This window comes from Tubulanus polymorphus, chromosome 5 (assembly GCF_964204645.1).
Source record: "Tubulanus polymorphus chromosome 5, tnTubPoly1.2, whole genome shotgun sequence".
Lineage (NCBI taxonomy): Eukaryota > Metazoa > Nemertea > Palaeonemertea > Tubulaniformes > Tubulanidae > Tubulanus > Tubulanus polymorphus.
In genome coordinates, this window is record NC_134029.1 from 7,625,106 (window position 1) to 7,649,780 (window position 24,675).

Consider the following 24,675-nt stretch of genomic DNA (forward strand, 5'->3'; position numbering starts at 1 on the left):
ACGCGCCATAATCCAAAATATAATTCGTAAATATACAGTTGAAAGTCATGGATTTCCTATAGTTCCATATACTGTTGAAACCGTTGTCATCGCTAGGAAATAATGAAACAAAATTCAGTATATATTTCTTATTTCTACAATGATAGCACATATATTTTTAATCAGATTTCCAATCTTGCAATATTACAATTTTGTATATGGGATATATCTGGATATTTTAAATCGCTGTGGTGGGTTTATTATTGAATAAACAATCTTGATGTATAAGGGATACATGGTTTTCAAATAGTAGTGGTGGGTTTGAATAGATTTTGATATTGTAATGTCTTACAGATTGGTAAAAGTATGGTAAATAAAAGCTTTCAAAAAATAATGCCTTTAACAGAAACGACGATATCCAGTCTAATATTGTCTTTAGTGTGATGGGTATCAGTTCATAAGCAGTAGGAATATATGAACAAAAGCTGGAGTTCGTGGCCGCGGTTGGTGTCGGACTACCTGCGTGGATGCTCGTCACACATTATGAATATAAATAGAAGTTTTATTAGTCGACATTGTCTGATTATGACGTTATACTACGTAGGGCACACCATACATGGGTCGGTGGAATGTGACGCGAAACTATGTGAACGTCGGGCCATGACGTGGAGCTAAGAGCCTGCACGCGTCACTTAAAAAGCAAAAAAAAAACAAATTATCTGAAGGGAGGGTTTTGGCCAAAGGGAGAAGTTTGAGTGGATTCGGAAGTGAGAACAAATGAAAGATCTAGAGTAAAGTAGGCCGTCAGCCAGGGTCTGCAAAGAAAGAGGCTTTGTCAATACCAGGTTGTGAACAATTATTAGATGGAACTATAGATTGAAGAAAGAGTTCGAGTCAGTTTTTGTCTCTCTAAGAGGATTTTATGCCGAAAGAAACGACACTGGTGAGATAATACACCCGACAACTGGAGGAATAAAACAAACAACAAACTAAGCCGTGATATATTGATGCTATTAATGGTCATGCAAATTCCATATGTCAGTTGTCACGTTGTTAATTGCCATCCTTGCGTAGCCATTCCCATTCCCTTGTCAGATCCAAAATAAACCAGTTAGAAATTTCGAATCGAAAAATTATTCAATAAAGAAAAAAACTATTAATACATTGATCGACAAAAAAACACAAATCCTTTAGTTCGATTTGAACCAAATTTCGTTATGTCGGTTAAATAGCTTGAATGGAGCATCGTAACCAGCCGTGAAGAAGAAACTGTTGTCAAAGGCTTTCTCATTTCCAATCGCATCGGCAAGTTTCATCGCTTCCTGAGCCCAAGCATCGAATCTGACGTAATAACCGCTAAACTGCCTAAAATGTAGAAAACATGTGATGTTAAATATATTAAATCTTTTATTCAAGTATTTCTAACAGGAATTGTCTCTTTTGCCCGACTTCAGAAGTTGATTTAGCTGGAGAAAATTTGCGATTATATTATGCTAATCATCAATTGCCACCATCAAGCAACTTATAAGCCAATATTTACTGGGCACTAGTTTTGCCGATCATTGATTCGCGATGGATTGTAGCGAATGTGCTATTCCCAGCCTCACAGGAACGAACCAACTACTTATTGTTTGACGATTTACCTGACGTATATCAAAGTTTCTGGCATCTCTGTGAAGAATACATCCTTATTCGTAGGCATAGGAGCATCAGCATTCGGTACATAGAACGACATGGTGAAGTTACTATCGCAAGCCGGGCCGGCACCAGCAATGAATCGCGTGGTAACTGGACACGTCATCGGTATCTTTTGTTCTACGGATTGGAATGGGAGCAGAATTCGTTACATTGCGCCTGGATATAATGATATTACATGGAAATATAATATATTTCATATCGATAGATGTCATTTCTAAAGCAATGAAGAATTAAGACTCGAAAATATATTGAACACGCCACTGAGGCAATAAAATGCAAACCATTTACGAGACTATTTGTTGAATTCATTGAGAAAAACTCATAGTTGTAAAATAAGTCATGCTTTCCTGATTTGAATCGATTGTGATTGCCGGGACACTTACTTGCTGCATTTTCTCCCGAGATATACTTAAACAATTTCATAAACATTGTATTCATGGTTTTCATGTTGTATTCGATGCCAATTATTCTCGTTGATACCCATTTACTCGGGGCATATTTACGTAGCTCGTAATCCTGCCATCAGAAAAGCCCGTATGAAATGAACCTGTTTTAGTATTTTGGATATGTTTTGACAGGATCTGACATTAGTTTTTTCGACGACCTCGTATTTCGGGCAGTCAAGTCCATTACAGAACTTCGGTCGATCATTGGGTTATATTTGGGTTATCAGATTCATAGGATAATTGCATATTGCATATAAACGGCTTTTGAGAATTAATACGTTAGTTTCCCATTCATCAGATTCAAAATTGTAGATTAATACTGGACGATGAAAAACAGAGGATTTGTTATTTGAAATATACGTTCTAGTTAATTCCAATCGATGGGAAACAGATGTTGTTAACGTGATAAAACTACGCAATGAGTCGCGAGAGACGAATCAAATTTTAGTCCCACAATCACAGGATCGAAAAAGATTCTAAAAAAAGAAACTATCAAAATTTATCAAAAACTCGAATGTTCGGTTTTATACTCTTGAAACACTCTTTTTTATACTCTTGAAAATGGTTTTTAGTATAAAACCGAAAATTCGAGTTTTTAATAAATTTTGATAGTTTCGATTTAAAAAAATCTTTTTCGATCCTGTGAATGTGGGACTTACATTTACAGATGTTGTTATTCTGAGTTAACGTTCTTTCGGGGGTCTTCATATTTCATGAAGTTCTGTTTTAATAAACAAGATGAAGGCTTACCTGCTTAAGGCTTGTTGTATCCCAGACTGGTAAGTGTACGCGGTCATCGCCAACTTATTAACAGGAGAAATCCCAGATGTTTGGCCGTTAAGATTACATTGAACTTTTAGAATTGTCTGTATGCAGATTCAACTTCGATGAGCTGTGCGGAAAATACAGTCGTTTCTAAGAAATTCACACATGTCGATGTCATACCTCCAATCTATATGTTACAGCTCTGTCCTGGACCGCACTCGCGATCACACGAGCATTTTTGGCCTGGGTCAAATTTGGCCCGTGCTGAATCGTCTCCGTGTGATCGCGGCTATTGTATCAATATGACCTACCGCGATCTCCTCTCTCAGACACCCTCATTTCTATATGAATAGGCTACCACGGTTCCGGGCTCAGGCTCAAACTCCGAAATTACCATGGGTAAATTACCATGGCCCATTGCATTTTGGTCAATAGCCAAATTTCATTAAGACTTACTTTTTGCATTTTGACTAAGTAGCCGAAAGACAGACAAATACAGACAGACAGTCCCGGAATAAGGGTCTCACAGAAACCCGAGAACCAATAACCATTATGGGTCAGACATCCTCATTTCTGTGCTCTCTCCTCGATAAGATGTATGCATATCCTGGGTCATAAAAAACAGCTTCATCGTGCACTTTTTTTGTTCAATATTTCAATAGTTTATTGTCATTAACATTTCTTCCCTGGTTAAAATAACATTTATTTACATATTTTTTTCGAACTAAGAAGAAGTTCGTCATCACAGTCTCGAAGAGATCATCATCACATGTATGATTTGCACATTTTCTTTTCTACTCGAAGTTTCACAGTTTTAAATATATACGTTTGTATAATATAACATCGACACCATCACATACACATCCACTAGCGGCTGCTACGATTAAAACACTTAAATTGACTAAATCTAATACATTTAACATTCATATCATATATATATACACAATCAACTATCTTTATGTATGCATATATTTCCCTAAACCAAAGTCGAAATTCTTTCAGCATCATCTAAATTTAATACGGTACATACATTTCAGCATCTCGAATGCATCAGCAACTCAATAAATCAAGTCATGGAAAAATATCATGCAATTTTTCATAATATATTCATAATTTATCATTTTATACAAGAATAGCTAGTATTTCTAAACTTATCGCTACTTTTTGCTCTCCGATACATGTATTCAAATATAAATTTGAAAGCTTTTTTTCCTTTCAAAAATAAATAATAAAATATATTTCTTATGTTGCCATTCACTTTTGTTCATTCGTCGAAATCAGTTTCATGAAACAAGTATTAATCGGTTTTTGATTTTCAGCAGCTACTACTATTGGTTAAACAGAAAGTTTTGAATTCATAACCGAATAGTAAAAACTAGGGATGAATACATATCACTTATAAATCTACCTACGTAATTTTCTAATCACAGAAAATCAACAAAAAGTACATTGTACTGGTATTACATTACAAATGATATCATTACAATGTTTAATATTGTATATTATGGCGACAGAGAACCAACAACTAGTAAAGGCCCTGTTTTATAGACCAGAGGCAGGTTTCACAGAATGACTTAACATTTCATTTAACTTTGATCAGTATAATGTTAACAGGTTCTAATGAAACTTGTTCCAGGTCAAGACTCTGGATGACTCTTTGAGTAAAAATGTTGCATTGAGTCAAATTTTAGCTCCCAGCTGTGAAACCGATTCCAGTCTAAGCTTCAATACTATCCTAAACTCGATTAAGTTAAGCCTCCCCTAGTCTACAAACAATCCGGGCACAAGTATACATTATAACATATTCATGTCTATATTTGTTCATAGTCCTGCGTCATATGTTTATCCAATGGTAATCGATTATTAAGAATATTATCATTACTCATACTGCAGTACCATAGATCCTCCATACTAGTACCTCAGAATATCACCTTATTCAGACAACTTGTACAGACAAGTCAGAAAGAGGTTCTAAAATGATACCGAGGATTTATCATTCATAGAATAATCTATAGAAGAGGATATTTTGTGAGAGTGATACGAGTACATGTACAGTAGAATTTGCTTAATTAGAATTTTTCAATCCGGATTTTCATTTAATTCTGATGAAATATTTGGTTCATTTAACATGGAACCATGTAAACCATCATTCATAATTCAGATTCTACATAATTCGGAGAAATCTGGGCAGTCCCTAGAGATCCGAATTAATTGAGTTCTACTGTATAAACCAATTTTTTGCAAAAACATTCAACATTTAGTAGCTTCATCCGTGTACAATATACTCGTATCTAGAATACCGCTGCGTGAATCGTTATCTTGTAAACCGCCGTCATCGGAGGCGCCATTATCTTCATCTTCCGTTTTCACCAGATCGTCGCCGTTTGTTTCGAGTTCGTTGATGACGATTTTCGCCAGATCGCTCATGCTGTCGCTTTCCGACATCGAAATCTGTCGCAGCCGATGTCGAATGACGCGTTCCATTTGCTGTTTCTCGCTTTCTTCGGCGTGTTTCAGCATGACCGCTTCGTTTTTCAGCGCTTGCTGTCGCGGCGGCGCCGGTTTGCGTTTGTCGCGTTTCGACAATTTTGGCGCGCGCACCGGCGGCTCGTTTACGCCCTCGAGCGACGACGCAAAGAATACGCGGCTCGCCCGCGGAGTCGTCGGACTACCAGACGGACTATCGGGCAATATGCACGACGTGTCTATCTCGTCGGTTATGCTCGTGTACTCGGATCGTAGAGCGGTTAATATCGGCGGGATCGGCGTATACGCGACCGGATTTGCTACGTCGCCGGCAGCCGACGCCGTATCGTCGAAAGTGCGTTCTTTCTCCGGCGTAGAGACGTTCGGAAGCATTTCCGCCGAGGCCGAACGCTTGATATCGTTGATATCACCGGCGCCGCCGAGTTTATTAGGCTGAACGCTTGAAGATATACTATTGAGAGAAACCGTGGAATCAGTTTTCGACGTATTGTTATTCGTTTGAGGCTTCGATACGGTGAGAACGTTTTGCATCGCGCTTTGCTGATCGATGGTTTTCTTATCTTCGGCAACTTGTTCGCGCAGTTTGCCGATGTGCAGAGCTTTGCGCCGGTGGAACAGTGACGATTTCGGAGGCGTGCTCATGTACGGTTTCGGCAACGGAACGGCAAGAAAGTTGCGCTGATGCGATATCGAGCTGCCCTCCGGCACGGTGGGAACTGTCATGCTACGAAAAAACGGCGGCCTTCGCACATACGGCTTCGTGTAGTCGGTGAACGGTTTCAGTCGACTTTCTTTGATCGGTTTCTTTGAATGAACGATAAGCGGCGACGCGCACGAGCGTAAACTTAAATCATGGACAGATGTAGACGCACTCGAAATATCGCCGAAGTCATCGCACAAACTATCTTGTGGAGTTAAAGTCATGGTGTCCGACGATAATTCGCCTTGTTGAGTGATATCTTGTTGCATGTACGCTTGTTCGGCCATGAATTGATGAATTGACTGCAACGAATCAGCCGTTTGCAGCAGCAAATCTTCAAGTTTAGCCAATCGGTAGTCAACCGTTTGTAAAGACAGCTTCAACGAGTTTCCACGCTGATTCATGTCGTCGAGTCTCAGAGACATGTTTTCGACTCTGTAAAAAATAAGAATGAATGACTGTTGACTGAAAGGTGTCGTTAAATTCGCTTAAAATAACTTATAAGGGCAAGATAAACCTCTGTTTGTTCTAAATTTTCTGTGGGAGGGCCACCAGAACCCCCACCAATATTTGGCTTGCAGCCCTCGCATTGCCAAATCTTCCCTTTTCAAATTAAGTACCCATTCTAATTTCAAGGTCCATGCCTTCAAAGAATCTTAGATCTGCCCTGCCCTTGAAGATGACTACCTCTACAAAATCCCCCATAGGGAAGATGGAGGATTTGTGGGACAGCTTTTATCATTTCTGTAACGGTCTATGATACCTACCGTTCATTAGTCTGACGAATACGTTCATCGGTCGACCTGGCCAAACGATTTTCCCGCTCGCGGAAATAATCTTCAATACATTCCTCTTCAAAGTCATGCAACTTCTCGACATCCTCATCAGACAAAAACAGTTCTGGAAATAAACACAACAAACATAAAAATTACTTCGTTTAGGCTTTGTCGCCACCAATGCCACAGGCACATTGGAAGCAATTTTTGATTGCTGTGGTCAATAGCCGATTTTTGACAGGTTCTGCTGTTATATTGCCGCAACGAATTTACTTCAATTTCTTCAAAACCATGATATTCAAAGATAAAAAACGTAATTCAGTGTATAATTGCTGTGGCTTTCACCACTGTGCAAGCAACTTTCACAGATGAAAATTTGACCAGTTTTGAAATTGATTTAAATCATTGAATCAACTGCATTAATGTCCTCGAAAATTATTGAGACATTGTAAGCAATATAAACTTACTCAATCCATTATCGAAGAAATCTCTCTTTCCCTTACATTTCCTCCTCAGAAACCGTACAACCATCACAAAATGGCTGATTACTATTGCAGGCGGTGGTAATAATGGCTTTTGTTCGTACTCTAGCGTCAGACTGTATCTTTGAAACTTCCACACTTGTCGGGATATACCATTCACAGCTTGAAATGTGCTACTGTAACGTGCAAAATTAGAAGCCGGTTAAACATAGTGACTGAACAAGAATCCTGGTAAAGCCACATCCTAACATGCGCCATTATCCTATGCAGAGATTTAAATGTGATGGTTTTGAGAATTTACCATAGTGCCATAGAAGACTGGCAGTATTGCCGGGATATGTGTAGCCAATGTTTAAATATTTTCTGACACAATTGATTACTTACTTAAATACAGCTATAAGCAGATTGATTAGAAGGATGTTAGCAACGAGAAGATATACAGCCATAATAGCTGGAGTGAGCCATCGTCCCGGGTGACAAGGGACTTCACCTTGACCACCACATTCGGCTGAAATAAGAAACGAATATTGCAATCAGTTCGCCTGAAAAAATATGATGCCTGTCATTGCCGTCCAAACACGTAAAGACATGCATAAAGTGTAAATGAAGACAGTTGAAACAAAGAATGATCATAAATTATGTAAATAAATGATAGTCCTGCCAACACCTCTGAGAAGGGCTACAACTTACGATCAATTTCGGGGGCGTAAACTTCTCCGTACAACATAAAATAGGGCATGAGGTAGATATCGCGAACTAGCCGCCAATTCGGTTCTTCGTACGGGTTCAAAAGCGACTGACGGCAAACTCCGAAACTCATCAGGACAATCAGTAATATAACAATGAATGTTAACATGTCTACGACCTAAAACAAGCAAAACAAGTCACAAAAAACACAACAACTACGTCGACACAATCAACTTACGGTTGATTTGACTCGCGTAAACTTCACCGTACAGCATGAAGTACGGTTTATGAAATATTTCGGCGACCACGTGCCACGACGGTGGCTGATACGGCTCGAGAATGGCCTGTCGACAAACGCCGAAACTCATTAAAACGATCAGTAGAATAACTATGAACGTCATCATATCCACTACCTGTAACCGACGATATATATAGACAGATACTAAATGAACAAGTTTAAATCTTGAATTTAGCTTCGGAACATAAGATTGAATTTTGAGTTCGAAAAAAAGCCAAATCAAGATGGAACTAAAATTCAAGACTTTCAACACCGATAAATCTAAGAATGCCTGGTTTCAATGTAAATATTGACTTGAGACTATCAGACAGACGAATAGTCTATGATTGTAGGTGAAAGCCAATCATTGAGTTAATATACTACATAACCGGGTAATTCAAGTACCCGTTACGTGCAAGGTTTTGTATATGCAAAATGATTGGAAATCTACATTTCAAGCCCATGGGTTTTCAACTTTTAGCAATACATGTACTTACCATTTTTCCGACCATCATGACGTACGGACCGAGGTATTTATTCACGCTGAATATGTCGAGAATTCTGACGTACCAGAATATGATATCGACGCAGTAAAACACCCGTCCGGTCATCATGTGCTCCTCGGTCAACCGTAACGAGACGCCGATCACGAACAACAGTATACCCAGCGTGTCGCATATATTCCACAGATCGCCGAAGTAAACATTAAACTTTTGCATGATTTTCACCGGTTCTGACGAGATAATCTGAAATTGGAAACCAAGTTTTCGATGATCAATTGAATGATGTTAGAGAAGAATTTGAAAGCAAACGGTTAGATGACTTTGACAAGACCAGGTTGTGGTCTGATTTAACAGTCAACACCACTTAATCAGACAATCTGTTTCGGATATCTGGTAATTTATGTAGGTGGCAAGGAAAAAGATCAAATTCTAGATTAAACAGAACTGGAATAAAGCAGGTTTGACTGTAATACCAACGTATGAATGTGCCAGTAGTAATCATTTCTATCAGTGAAATAGGTGAATTAAGAATGTTTGGCATCATCATTAACTTGACCATAAATGTTCCAGAAGGACTTGAAGCAAGTTCGGATACTCACCTCGCGGATTTTCTCCATCAGTGTAGTGAAGATATATGCTATAACGTATATTTCCTGCCAGCTTGGACTGTCATTGAGTTTCACGAGCACAACATAGTTAAACAACATCATAAAGCCTATATATGCCATCTACAGAAAACAAGGCCATATTAGAATTCAACCCTAGTCTATTGTACTTGACATTTTTCTTACAAAACAAACTTACTGTATGAAGCCAAAACTTGGTAATAGGAGCTGCATAGAATTCATAAATCTTTTTGCCAATTTTCAGCGGGCTTCGACGTTTAAAGTTGAACAGGCCAGCAGAAAAATGGCTTTTATTTGAGATTATGTCGGTGTGGTCGATTGTGTCCCCTGATAAACCTTGTTTCAACGTGCTGTTTTCAAATATATGATTGTTGCCTGTGAACCGTGTCTCCTGAACGAAAGAGAAGAAGGCATTCATTTTAATTTCTGAAATAATTTTCTAAATCTTCATTACATGCCGTGAGCAGGGCCGTGCCGAGTTATTGGACGTGTGCGCAAAACACATGCGTTAGGAAAGGCTTTACAACACAAATATTAGAATTTGGTCAAAGTGTTTTGAAAGAAACATTTTAGAATAAATCCATGCGTAGAAATTCGTAATATTGAATATATTTTTCAACCCTCAACCCGCTGAGGAGTGCCAACTAGGGAATTTTCATTATTAACAGGTTTGGGGTTTCTTTTCTTCCATCATGAGGGGAGGGAGGGGCTAGAGAAATATTGACTAAAAAACTCTGTTGTCACCAGGATTCGGGGGGCAATTGGCTTAAAACGTTTGGCTATACCGGATATCAAAATGTGTACATCTGTAAGAAGGAATCACCAAGTACTATAGCATGAAAAATAAACGTTTCCAGTTTCTGTGATTTCATGCAGTATTTTCGTTATTGTCTTGAATTTGAATAAAAATTGTGAGTGACGAAAAACAATGAAATCAATTAAAGTGTACAATTAACTCAATACGTTGAAAATCAGTGTTTTGAACGACAACATAAATCCATGCTGAAAGTGTGTAAGTGGTGTTAGACATGCTTAATGCTATTATATTGAAAGAGAGAATAGTTCATTACCTCCATAGTAGAATTTGTGGGATGTTTTTGCTACAATATGAGTATTATACATTTAGAATAATATACACCACGCGAAACCTGCTCAAAATGAGGAAACTTATCTAACAATCTAATTTTTTCGGCATTATTCAGCGTTTCTTTTTCCTGTTTTTAAAGGGAAGATGACCAGAGAAACTCTGCTGTTGTTACAGTATTCAAGCGTGTGAATCCTGGATTGGCGAGACGAGAGACAATGGTTTAAACCACTCACTTCACACTAGTCTCAAACATTCTTCTACAAAAATGACTGAAGAATTTCTAAGACTAGGCACGAATATGCAATTAGAAGCACTGACCTTTTTCACCACTATCAATGAGTATAGGGACTAATGTTAAGTCTAATAAACTCGAATTATTTGACTAGGATTTAGTTAATCTCTTATCAGCAGCTATGCTGTTAAAAATCAGGTTTTTATCATTCCTAAGCAGACATTCGGCTGGGCGATATCGCGACTCATTCGTACGTACCTCTTGATCCTGAGAATCGTCGGAATTGACCGATATGCTGTCGTCTGAGCTGATGCTGCTTTGTTCTAGCTCCCAAATATGTTCCTCCATCGTCTGTGGCATCAGTTGCAACTCTTCTTTACTTTTGAATTCCAGTGCGATAATCGTCAAAGGCAACAATATACCCATCAAAACCTAGAAAGAATGAGAGCGCAGAATCTGGTTTGATATTCATCTTTAAGGACATTTTATATACCAGGGTGGCCGCTTTCTGCCAATTTACAAATTCCCAGCGTTTTTCTTGATTTTTCCATGTTATAACACAAAATTAGTGAATCCAAGGAATTTCTTGGTCTTATGTTTGCCTGTTTGCCCCAGCATCGGACCAGGCAAGAACCAAAACGGGTTCCGGGAGTGACTCGCTTGGCTTTGTCACGGAATTTTTAGTTTATTGAGTGAGAGGTTTGTGTGTGAACGCACTCTCTAATTATGCACTGGGCAAATTTGATCTTGGCCAAATCGACTCTGCATGATTGTGGTTTGTGGTTTAAGTCATCTGGATCCACAACACAGGCTCAGATTTATACGTACCTTGAGACTAGTGTATTTGCGCATACGGAGACCACCCATCCACATATCAGTGAGCAACATTTGACAACAAGGATGAGCAATCAGATCACGATGACACGCCGAGACAGCGAGACTTAAACAAGTTTGATCACTCCAATATTTCAGTTCATACGTCAACAGTTGTTGAGTCGCCTCGTCATCTTGCTGATAACAATGATCCAACAACTCTAAAGCTAGCTGACCAAACTCTCTGCAAAACGATTTCATTTAACTTCAATTGAAATTGAACTCGGGTTATACTCGGTATAATACGGCGTTGTGAAAGTTTAAGATTAGTCTGGATGAAAATAAGAATTTAGTCCGGACCACAGTCAGATTTTTATTGTCCATATACCTATGTCAGAAACATAGTTGTAACGATTGGTTATGGGACCAAGACTTAGCCGGGTCTTACATCAAGGCAGTTGTTCTTTGATGAAATGAATCTTTAACTATATAATCTAAAACTTGACTTACTTTGCATAGGCTTTAAGTTCATCAGATAATTCAACCTCGAGGTCATCCTGAGCAGCTTCATGTGCCATAGATTTATATAGTTTACACGCGACTAATGCCTACATAACAGAAAAATTGCGTGAGCTGCTACATACCTACATTCCATCTAAAGAGGTTTGTCTGACAATTCACTCAAAAACATTTTGCCACCAAGGTTCAAGGTCATCGGGCAAACGTTTCAAGGCTATTCAACCTCGAGAAAATTACTTTTCGAAGAAAAACTAACGAAGCTGAAAAAGAGAAATTCGACGTCATATCTCACCTTGCCCAGAGGTTCTTCGCCGTGTTGCCACATGAACAACGCCATCTTTTGTCGCTTCATCAAAACGGCCCATACCATTAGGTCGTGAAATGGATAAGTGAACACATCTTGGTAGTTGATACGATCAACAGGCAGTGGTACGTCTGGTACAATATTCGCTATGTGATGTCCCTAAACGGATAAATCGACACAAAATGACAGCCTTTCAACTCATTATCAATGGTATCAAATTTTGGAACAAGGACCACGTTAACTCTTCTTATTTTGACTTCAGAGTTCTAGAGAACTTAACTAGCAATGTGTCCATCCTTAAGCCCAACAGGCACAAACCAGGGTAACTCGAAAACCGAAACATGTTTCCGTGAAACGTGTTTCCCTCTGTCTCCCTATGTCGTGCGCCTTTACGGGTACTAGAAACATGGTTTCGAGAAAAACGTTTCCAAGATCAAATACGTTCGTTTCCGTGCTCCCCTGAATCATGTTCATAGGACTTTGATAAGAATGACTGAGTGATGCTTTAGTGCTATAGGAATCTTTTGTCTCATGCAAATTGAAATAGTGACCCACAGCACAGAACCCAGTTGCGAGTCGAATTTCAGACTCTACGTAAAGAGTATGAGAATCAAATAAACTTTACTCAAACAACAATTGCGGTACTGGGCTTTGAGTCTATACATAGTAAGATATTTCCAATGCAACCTAAATCCCATTGTGATGAAAGCTTATATAGTATCAAGGTGCAAATATTTCTCTTCATTTCACTGTGAGCATGGACTCTAAAACGAACGATTAATTTTTAGAGTCCATACTCTGACTGAACTACACTTATTCAACTTCTTCGATAAAACAAACGAACAACTTCGGGACTGAAATTATGCCATCAAATTGTCAGGGGTCGATCCGCCGCACTTCAACCGCAGGCTACCTCTTAATGGAAAGAATTTACATTCCACTATTAATGAGATTTCGGGATTAACGCCCGCTTGTCAGAAACAATCTCAGCTTCGGATAAGACGCGTAATGAAAAATTAAAACACGCCGTAGGATGATCGAACCCCTATAATATTCGTTCGCGCCGATGGTGCAGATCGGTTGCGAAAAAAAGAAACCGGTGCATTTTTCATTGATTACTTTAAATCAAAAATCAATAGAAATCTTTAACATCAAATTAAGTACAGCACCGTCTCAAAACTATTTGAGACGATTTAGCTAGCGTTCCAATCACCATAGATATTTCACGGAATTAATGACAATAAATCTATATGTTTTTCTTCCCTGGATTTGATACTTATAAGACAGGCTGGGAGAAAAGGCAATAGAAGAAATCAACTAGAGTACATGAAAAATACAAAAACATCACAATCTTCGAAATGAATGTTTTGTTTACTAGTACAACCATGGTACAACCTAATTATCGCTTGATTTTGATTCGATTTTGATTTGCATAAGCAAACTGTGCAGAGAATTTAGATAACAAAACAGATAGTTGTTATAAACGACCTGATACGACCACTCAAGGACGCAGTTCCACACAATTCGCCGTATGGTTTGACTCCTGAGTTGAAATCAGTAGAGGCAGTATGAAGTTGGGTCCAGGGTCGTAGCGAACAAACAACATCTGTATCAATCATACTCAGAAATCTAGCGCTTCTATTGGAATTTTGCACCAAAGGATTAAGCAATGTATGGGAACGAATGCGCTAAATGAATCTTTCATGTATTCACTGTCGTTCCTAAAATTGTCCTGTTTTCTCAGCCTGTGATAAATCTACATTACGTAGGAATAAATAGGCAGTAATATGGAGATTTTGTCTCGTGTATCACGAATAGTTTACCATATGAAGAAATGTCATACTAATGCTTGGCTGAAAAATGCAACTTACTACCTTCAGAAAAAAGATTTACTATTCATTACTCATCATTACTTGTACTATTTATCATTATAACTATATTTGCTACTATTCTTATCATAATGATAATGGCATTGATAGTTATTATGTTCCTTGCTATAAATATCTGTTATATCATTCAAATGTAAATTCTTGTAATTTAAGTAACAATATTTCATCAATTACATAAGATATAATTCTCTCTATGTATTGCTAATAATGTCCTTTGGACTTCAGCAAGCATGATACTTGTTCATTTACTCTGTATGAAATAAAGGTTAATATAAAAAAAAAGAAGATTTACGAAAAGGTTTTGTTACACGGCGAAATTACGTAACATTCTAGCCGCGTGGAACGGCAACTATTGTGACGTGGTCTTACAAAATATCTGAAAGAATTTAATAAGAAAATACACGACTACGCTATCGAAAGTGGTGTTATATAGCACAACATTCATTCATCGGCATTCGGGTCGATAAAAGAAACTCAAAGAAATCGAAAGAACAAAAAAGAACCTCTAACCTTCGGTGCGGAATTAGATGTTAGAAAAGGTTTGCTAAGTTATATCTAACGGCGTTAAAATTACCGATTTCTTTTTTCGAAATCGTGTGCTTCTACTGAACAGAAAATTCGTAACAATTTCCGAAAGACAACCGCATAAATGAAACCGAAACATTTTCGGACGACGTCGACGACGAACCGGGTGATCGAGAAGCATAAGTATATTACTGGCAGCAGTAATATTCACATTGACTCGTCGTACAAATAACGCAAAAACCATGCAGTAACACGAAACACAACAATCATGCGCGAAACGTTTTTAGAAACGAGAAAAAAACAAACTCGAATGTAACGGTTCAATTGATTGAGAAATGGCATTTTGATTCAACATCATGTATCCGATGTTATAGAAGTTTATTCACTGCGTGAAAGAATTCATTTGCTATTTCTCGAAAGGAAAAGAACCGTCACTCGCTCCAATAGTAGAACAGTTGACAACAGGCAGGCCATTTTCAGAGGTCACCCCTGATGTTCCGCAGTAGTAATCGAAATTCGACTCTTAGAGCTAGAGTAGTTTAAAAAGATAAACTACTTTTTTGACACAAGCCTAAATTAACCAGTATCTGAGCAGTGGTGTTGGAACTATAGCGACTGCAGCAGCAATAATTTACTGAATGAGTTTCTTTCTACATCGTGTTTTTGACGAAATTGAAGTAAATGCACCGTGCCAATATTAGAACCTGTCAAAAATCGGCAATTGGCCGCGGCAATCAAAAATTGCTTCCAACGCACCTGCTGAGGAACTGTCTCTGAGGAAGGTTGACAACTCTTGAGCCGCGATCACACGAGCATTTTTGGCCCGGCCCATATTTGGCCTGACCAAAAAGTTGGACCAGGCCCGCACCAAATTTTAGCACCAGACAAATGATTGCATTTGAATTGCAACTGGCACTGGAAATGATCCACTTCGCTTCGTTTGGCCATTGTTTAGTATCGAGTGAATGGTTTGCGTGTGAACGCTCTCTAATTAGGCACGCGCCAAATTTGACTCGAGCCTGATCCGTGCCAATTTGGCCCGGGCCAAATCGTCTCCGTGTGATCGCGGCTTTGATTGAGTTGAAAAATGTCTAATCATTCAACTTCGGCTTACTATGGAACACGGCCAGGTAACGAACGAAGAATAGAAAGAGAAGAAAGAGAGATAAAGATAATTAATAGATAGAGACACCATACCTGCATCGCGCTGACTGAATGCTTGGGGGAAAGAGAGATTGACACATTGTTGGGTTAAGCCACATTTTGCAGAACAGTTACGTAACACGTAACAAACCTGTTTCATTTCGAATAAAAAACCGCCTCTTTTCATAATAGATCGAATCTTGCGGTTTTCAGTCGATAGTTTCATATCGATAAGCTTACAACACATACATACTATTGATTCCTCTTAGATTCGATTCATTGTCGTGATCAGCATTCAGGAAAATTCAGATTAGTTAAGTATAAATCAATTTTGCTTCTTTCAATTGGGTGCAGTATAAACTCGAAAAGAACCACAATTTGAGAATATTCACCTAACCATATAACAGATGCAAAATTCATCCATTCATTTGGCAGTTGCTGTTGGTAATGCATATTTCTATATCTTTGAATTCAAAATATTCTCGAACTCAAATTGTCGGACTTCTTCAAATTTAGAATCAAAATAAAATCATTTTGTACTTTTTGTATGAACAAAAAATAACTATTAAGAAACTATACAAAATGTTGTATCGTGTTATTCAAAGAACTAGGGTCAGGGGTTCACTGTCGAAGCAGATTCTTTAGTTCATGCAACTTCGAATATTGTAATCATGTTAGAGAAAAACCAGAGATTCAGGCATCAAACAAAGAGTCACTGTTTATATGCACAAATTCAACCCAGAATCAGTTAGTATTTCGTGCATGCATCCGGAAAATTCAACCAACTCTCGATGCCTAAAGACCTTGGTTAACACTACATCTCTATCCGGGAGGGTCCATGAAATTTTTTCACCACTTGTAGTACTTAGTTCTTCAAGTATATAAGTAGGATTTCTTTTCTGCCGGCAATCCAGCTTTACTTCTGAATTATGTAGCGGTCTATCTAATGACATCAACACTAATGTACAGAAAGATGCGGTGTATAAATCGGTGATTGACTTCGCTAGTACACCGCACTGTGGTGTATTGATGTAATTCGTAAAAGTTTTATTCTCTAATGAAAGATGGCAGCACCTGTCAAACACAGTTAGATTTAAGTAACTAATGATACACTGCGCGTGGTGGAGATGCATTACAGTGGATGCCTGTAATTTCCTCCCGCACTTTAGGGTATCAATTAGTCAGCACTGAAAGGGTTAATACTTTGAACATGCTACATTTTCTCACAATCAGAAATATCACATGCAAGTGGATACGAAACAGATTTGAAATGTAGTGTAACCACGGCCTTATTTCATCATGCCGCCTCTGAACAAAATCTGCCCCTCCCGAAAAACACGAACCTGTAAGGTATACTTACAAACAAATGCAGATGTGAACCGGTACTCTGAGAACACAAGAATCATTTCTCGATAAGAGGATAATAATCATAATTCGAATCGGACCGGGGGATGAATCCGAGTCGTAGGTGCAAAAAACACGACGGGACGCGAGTAAATTTTCATTCACATTTCGAGTACGTACTACGTAGATCAAGATGCATATGACATATTCAATGAATATTCGACAACGAAATAAAGAGTTACACAGTCAGCAGCAGAAACATGCGCCATTGAATCGAGATACACGGTTACATTTCGCTTGAACGTACATGACGACCTACCACAATCCGCTGTGTACAAAATACGTAGTATCATCAGATCATCATCAATAGAATAAAATAATGCGTCTCTGGGCGATTATATGTGCATGTGACCTTAGTAATTAACATGCGCATGTAGTTGATAAATGGAAGGTGTGACAAGCTGATTACGGTTTACCAAATCATGTAGCTGTACATGTGCAGATGACTTGGATACTAAGATGCACAATTATGATATATGCAGTGGCGGATCCAGGGGATCCAAATATTAGACTGAAGATTTTTGAAGTCTAACTTTGTATGAGAGCAAATGAAATCGCAGCGAAGCTCGGAAAAAGGGTCTATATTTCTACGAAACCGCCTTCCTTTCGACCCTGGATCCATCTCTGATATAGTGACTGGCGCTACAAGTTAGCTATGTCTTTGGACGTACATAAAGCATGTGAATTGGGTAGATTGATACGTGCATCTTATTAATAATTGCATGGGCCAAACACAATGTGTGCTGGAAACTGTCAGAAGAAAAACCGGTAGGAGTAACACGCTAACCCACCCATAGGCAAACTGCTAACTGTGACCCTTGAGTTAATTTTTTCCGAAAATATGAATTTCAATTGTAAAGTCATTGAAAAATAGAAGACTGTTGATAAAAACTAATCATGACACATCCCTGGAGAACAAATTTTTCTATCAGACTATTGATTCCTCTTAGATTCGATTCAAATAACTGAAAAACTGACACATTTCCACCTGGGTTCGGCGAAATTCCTGTCTATCAAACAGGGCAGGGCTTTCAACTAAGAGATTTAAAATTTTCGTTATTCAAATACACCTGTTTCTTTTTTAGAAATGCTTACCCTTTTCATCACTGCGTTGTAGAGAGTCTTGAATTTCTTTCGACAGTACGACGCCCGATAAGCCCCGCCCATTAGGTGCTCGATCGTGAGACCGATGTCAGTGATTGTGTAACGATAGTCGGCGGGCATATTCTGAAATATAGAGTAAAGAATTTACTTAAGGTGATTTGGAGATGTAAAATATATATCGATTTCGGGTATAGTAGCACTGGAGACTTGTTGAAATGCCTGAATGAGACAATCAAGACATTGCCAAGATGGCAGAATTGGATTGTATTCGACTGAACGATACCTTTTTCACGTCTCTGACCAGATAACGAAGAGTGTTCGATGGACCACATTTCTGAAAGATTAAATTTCAAATTAATCAACAAGATTGAAATTCTTATCGATCTCAGGAGGGAGTATCATGGCCATTAGATGGCAGCGATTCTCTTTACGTATCATCAATACGACAACCTACCGTATTATACAGTTCTTCCAACCTGGGGATGGTCAGAAATTTTTGCATGCTGACTCCATTTTCAAGCAGGAGTTTCACGAAGTCAACACGATCATTGACCAAAGCATCCATCATAGCTTGCTCCAAAGACCCTTCCTGTAAATGTGAAATATGGAGAGCATGGTGGTGATACCCCGTAGCTTAATTACTACGATCCTTTACATTCGTGCACTTCTGGAAGAAGAATTATCTACTTCACCTTTGATTGCCGCGTTTGGAAGGTGTTCCGAATTCTCTGTGATGGCAGAAATCTTCTACCGAAAAGAATATTCCAGCTTCCAGAAGATCACGATCGCAAATGGCCGATATTTCCAAAATGTCATCAACCACACCCTATGTACTTACCGGCCACTCTTGTCCATATACAAAGATATGACTGCGAGCTATATCGACCCTGTTCCAATTCAGGGCCAGATTCAGCTGGTCCGGCGCGGTAGCCGAACTTTGTCCTTTGAGCAATGCTGTTAAGATGGCCAAATCGATATCCTGACAAGGACCTTCACCCATACGGAATACCGTTATCTGAAAAACCAGCGATAAGTCAAGAGTTGGTTTTTTGGGATCTCTTTCTTTCCGGAATTTGAACGAAATACACTCCAATTACCAATTCCTTTTTCTTGACGCACATCATCAGTTCGATGAACAATTTCTCTGCTTGTTCTTTGCTATATTGAAAGGTTTTCTCGATCGTCAAAATCAGCTGGTCGCGTAAACTTTCCGGCATTGTTCTGAAAAAGAAGTCATAGAGTTTTTGATTTTCTAATGTTGAAATGCAGACTCAACTGGTTTTCGCATATTTTCATTTGTTCATGTTTTTTGCCAGGCATCCATTTTTGCTATCTTCACATCAATAGGACCCAGGTCAGGGAGAACGTACATACCCGTCATCTTGGGAATATTTGTGAGTAAAAGCTAGTAGATCAGCAGCGCGACCACTACCATCACAAACAACAACGGGAACGGGAGGCGTATCGGTTACGTGTTCGAGCACTGTGCGAATCGTATTGGTTCCTCCTTCCAGTATCAAACATACAACCGGAACGGCCTGACCACGATCACCCTTCTCTCCTAATCCTTAACAAACGATACCAAGATTGAACATGAGTGAGATATTTCACGTGACGTGTAAGATTTCATCTAAATTAAGCAAATACTTTGACCAAGGATAGAAATATAATGAACTATCATTCATAGAAAATCTTCTACCCTGTTTTATATCAGGGGTGAATCCAGAGGCAGATAGCAGAAAGAAATGAAAAGGGCACTTATACTGAAAAAGGGCCAGTATCCACGCAGCCAAAACAAGGGTCTGGAAATTTCAATGCATTTTCATATAACTTCTAGGTACTTGAGACGTACATTAAGAGAATATAAGCTAAATCTTATGCTGCAGACTACTATGTTGTTATTTGCAGGTGGAAAAATGCCCTGAAAATATTGCCATTGTATTTTCAAAAGGGCACGGGAAACTTGTAATGGGAGCATGTCTGGATCCGCCAAGATTAGTTATAACTTTAATCATAAGATTAACTCATTAAGCGGATTGTTGTCTGTAGTAATAACGTACAGAAATAGAATAGTATAGGCGTTATTAGGGAACCGCAAAAACCGCTTTCAGTAAAGTAATGGCCCAGTGGTGCTTATAAATCACGAAATTTATGCTCACTCGTATTAAGCCTTTGTTGCGAAATGTACTTCTCCAATCTTCTCCTCAGAATAATTTCACTGCCGTATTTCCCAACAGTTCCATTATCGACCAGTAAGAAGTAAGAATGATTGCTGTTGAGGACGGCGCAATTGCTCTTCGGTTTTGCGATAGCGTGGTATGGACGAACAACCTGAAAAGTCGAGAAAAATTAATATTTTTAGTAGTAGAACTGTTAGAACTGGTTTGTACTGAGCCAAACTGTGGAAATTGGCAATTAGAAACTACCCACAGTATATGTGATCACCTACCATTAGCTAAATGGATAATTTTTAATAACTTAAATCTTTAAAGATCGGTAAAATTTTCAATTTTAACCACAGAATTAATCCCGCTATCTTTGTGAAAAATACAAATTTTCTTCAGATTTTTCACATGAATCAAAATAATCAAAAGTTGAATCTAAATTCAAACTTCATGAAATTGGGTAGCAGTAGTATAACATTCACCTCAGTACTCAAAATTTGCCAATTATAATCATAGTTTCTTTTTCGATCATTATCCCCTAGTTATCAACTCCCGGATATCAGATGGCTGATCTAAAAACAGCGCCACAAGAGTTTTTACTCACGGGACAACAGGTTTTTACTTACGTCACGGCCGATCAGTTCAGCTCTTCCATCAACTACACCCCAAGGTGCTACACCTAATGTGACAACCTTGTTCGCCTGCTTTACCGAACGATCCACCAGAGCATCTCCAACGTGTCGCATAACACCTGTGAATAGTTTGACAATCACATCATATGTCCGCGCACACAACCTAATTATGCCTAACTTATACGTCTTTATAGGTCCAACTTTACTCACAACTTTTGATAGTAACAGTAGGACAAGACTTGCATAGAAACTAAGTACACATTAAACACTAATTTGAAAAAAGAATCAAATGATATGATATGATTTCACCGAGAACAGGAGCATACGGAGATAAGTTATATTCTTTCAGTAAAATGCAGTGTGAAAAAAGAATAATAATAAAAATAATAATAATAATAATAATAACAACAATCTGCAGAATAACAATATCTTCTGAAAAAGTAGCACACGTGATAACGGCGACGATTTTCTCTACTGAGAATATTTAACACTATGCTTCATCTTCATACAATTTTTCATAATCCATTTGCAACTCTTTATGTAGTAAGTATTCTACCGTCTAGACGTCCGTGAATGCTAGGCTAGTTTTTCGGTTCTTACCGGTGTTGGTTCCTCCGGTAATGATCCACGCTCCCGTCGTTTTCGCGGCTTTCAAAAGCCCCTTACGGAAAACGCGCTTCAGCTTCGGCTGCAACTCGAAATTCGCGATTCCGCCGTGGACTGAAATGAGCAGTTTCGGCAATTCGAGTTTCCAGTTTTTGAGCAGTAATTGTAGAACGAGATCGGGCTGAGTATCGTGAGACAGACGCACATACTGAAAATAAGGAATTGAAAAAAAAACATATAAAGTCATACAGCAGCGGTGTAAAACAAGTTGTGCATTGGACTATCGTTAATGATGTTGTTCTAAGGTGATTCTGTCTAAAGTCTAAGTCTTAAGGCTCAATAAAATATTTGGACCAATGCAATCACCATTTTTATACTGACATAATATCTGTGCCAAATTGTCTCATTCAGTAGGGACTTATATGCAACAACCAATAACCTAGGTCCATTGAAAATTTTAGTAAATTCAATATGTGTTTCTAGGAAAGATACGTGTTTCACATACACTGCTAGCCCTGCTGCTGGCTGCCTTGTTGCTATCTTTGTAGATGAACAGTACACTCAAAAATAGCTCTACTAACTAAACAGCTGCGATCATACGGAGACAAATAGGCACGGATCAGGGCCAAGTCTAATTTGGCCCATGCTTATTTAGAGAGCACGTTCACATGTAAACCACTCATTTGATACTAAAAAATGCTTAAACAAAGTGAAGTGAGTCACTTCTCGAACCAGTTGCAATTAACACTCAAACATTTGCCCCGTGCTAAAATTTGGCTAGGTCCTGGTCCGTTTTTGGTAGGGCCTGGGCCAAACACACACCAGCCCATTTGGCACCAGTGTGAACCGCTTTTCCGTTCCAAAAACGCCCGGGCGAAAACACTCATGTGATTGCGGCTACAATGTAGCACATCCAGACCCACTTAGCGCGGACTTATTCCTTTCAGCCAATTCTATAGATATCTTACTGACCAAGAACTGCTATTGTTTTCAGTCACGATTTAACTTAAATTTATCTACGCATCTATAAATAACTGTTCCCATGGAATGGTCGCTACTTTTGATTGTAACTGACCTTTCAATAGCGTGTGATGGAAAGAAAGCCACAGTGTACCATCAGAAAGAAGAACACACCAATGAATAATTCAAACAGAGTTCGAGTCAAATATGCGGAAACCGGCGTCAAAGCCAGAATGCAAATACGGTATATCCCGATTCCAATTCTAATTTCAAGATCAACATTTATTTCTAAGCGTGACAGTATCATACATCATTGTCATAAATCATCGCAGAAATTTAGCTGTCAATTCTATAGACATTTCAAATAAATAGGCGAATATCTCAAAAGCTTCGTTCCGTAATCCTACTTTTTTTTCTTCTCCCGAGCAACCAATTTATCATAGCCCAATCTTATCATATACATACAGCAAATGCACCACCGATTTTGCTAAAGTTGAACTCGTGATGTTCGAAAATTTCATGTGGTTCCATCAAATTACTTCCAGACTGTGCTTACAATGACCGCAGTAATGAAAAGATTTCTTCTTATGGAAATTTTCGGAAAAGTTCTTTTAGCACGAGTACCATTTAAAATCACCTATTGCATTTTTGCTTACAATACGTGTTACTTAAGGACGCTAAGGACTTTTGAAAATCAATGAAGGTTCTGAGTATTGATGGATATAGATTACCTGAATCAATTTAGCAATTCAACTCTGCATCCATTTAAGAATGCGTTAATTAATGACAGTTGATAGATTATGAAGTCTCGGCATAGGAAGTGGAATTTTTCTTATCTCAATAAATTCAGCAGTGGGTGGATATATCAATATCTGTCATCACTATTCTGTCACCACTGCTGTCAGGCTGAAAGGTGGCCATTAATGAATACGATCAAAGGTATACAGAAGGGACATCTTTTGGATTGATGAGGTATTTTCTAAATTTCATTTTCTTTATCATTTGATAAGGAACCCCGCAATTGGAAATATTTTGAATTGATGAGGGCAATTCTTTATCCGTGGATTCTGAACTTCAAAAATGGAGATCTATGAATTAATGAAAATTCTTAAAGATTCTACCCGAGTGCGTTGAACAATGGGCATACCCCTTTAGTGCCTCTACACGGCGACGTGGTATATTATTAGTTACTATATTTCACTGTGACAGGTGCTGTCATCTTTCAATAGATAAAGTAACTAAACTAATTACTTATAACATCAATACACTGCGATGCGGTGTACTAACAAAATCCATCATCTATCTATACATCGCACTGTGGAGTAGACACGCTGAAAGGGTTAATGAGGAATTTTTCCCAAGCCAATGTAAATCTTTGTTAGTGTATTCAGAAATTATGAGATTGGGATATTTCCGAGTTCATCATTCACACCCGTTGATTCAGAACAAAAAATTTCACTTCTGTGGAGATCTTTTACCTGTGCTTTTGTAGGATGAGTGTAGCCTTGGAATTCGATTGTGCCGTAAGCATCGGTCGGCATAAGTTCCGTATGTTTTCCGACGGTCCATTTGTCTCCGGGTATCTGTTGAGCCGGCTGCGGAGGCAGGTAGTAATGATGCAGTTCATCCCGACCACAGCCGCACCTAATTTGAAGACAAGATCAAAGTATGAGTACATGTATAACTACGGCGCCTTCTAATGAGAAATATGATTAAGTTAATGGATTTAAGCATAATCTGCATGTGTACGCAGCAGAGCAGCAAAATTCATACCAGATTATGGGATATCAAAATGAAATCTTCACATCATTAACAAGCAAGCGGAAAAACCAAAGCCGAAATCAATTTGTAATATAATTTCAAGGG

At 38.5% G+C, this 24,675-nt stretch overlaps 3 protein-coding genes across 3 annotated transcripts in view; all 3 read right to left on the minus strand.

Annotated features, from left to right (window-relative positions):
• Positions 1–1,169: 1,169 nt before the first annotated feature.
• On the minus strand, positions 1,170–2,124 carry LOC141905554 (heme-binding protein 2-like). Its single transcript, XM_074794459.1, has 3 exons — positions 2,061–2,124; positions 1,623–1,794; positions 1,170–1,344 (listed from the first exon to the last, which is right to left on the minus strand). The coding sequence occupies exons 1-3, from the start codon at positions 2,122–2,124 to the stop codon at positions 1,170–1,172; spliced, it is 411 nt and encodes a 136-aa protein (XP_074650560.1).
• Positions 2,125–3,549: 1,425 nt separating this feature from the next.
• Positions 3,550–24,391, minus strand: LOC141906014 (transient receptor potential cation channel subfamily M member 3-like). Its single transcript, XM_074795156.1, has 25 exons — positions 24,288–24,391; positions 21,844–22,057; positions 21,238–21,362; positions 20,606–20,777; positions 19,821–20,013; positions 19,544–19,667; positions 19,285–19,461; positions 18,901–19,035; positions 18,730–18,780; positions 18,438–18,569; positions 17,299–17,325; positions 15,993–16,013; positions 12,370–12,540; positions 12,069–12,166; positions 11,574–11,802; positions 11,004–11,177; positions 10,497–10,526; positions 9,605–9,817; positions 9,400–9,528; positions 8,795–9,043; positions 8,024–8,198; positions 7,718–7,841; positions 7,319–7,509; positions 6,843–6,975; positions 3,550–6,510 (listed from the first exon to the last, which is right to left on the minus strand). The coding sequence occupies exons 1-25, from the start codon at positions 24,348–24,350 to the stop codon at positions 5,139–5,141; spliced, it is 4,722 nt and encodes a 1,573-aa protein (XP_074651257.1). The 5' UTR covers positions 24,351–24,391; the 3' UTR covers positions 3,550–5,138.
• LOC141905557 (transient receptor potential cation channel subfamily M member 3-like) overlaps positions 24,354–24,675 on the minus strand; it is a gene marked incomplete at its 3' end in the record, with an annotated part of 51,017 nt that continues 50,695 nt past the window's right edge. The window contains exon 6 of the mRNA XM_074794464.1: positions 24,354–24,453. Within this exon, the coding sequence (XP_074650565.1) occupies positions 24,354–24,453 (100 nt within the window). The remainder of the gene's footprint in view (positions 24,454–24,675) is intronic.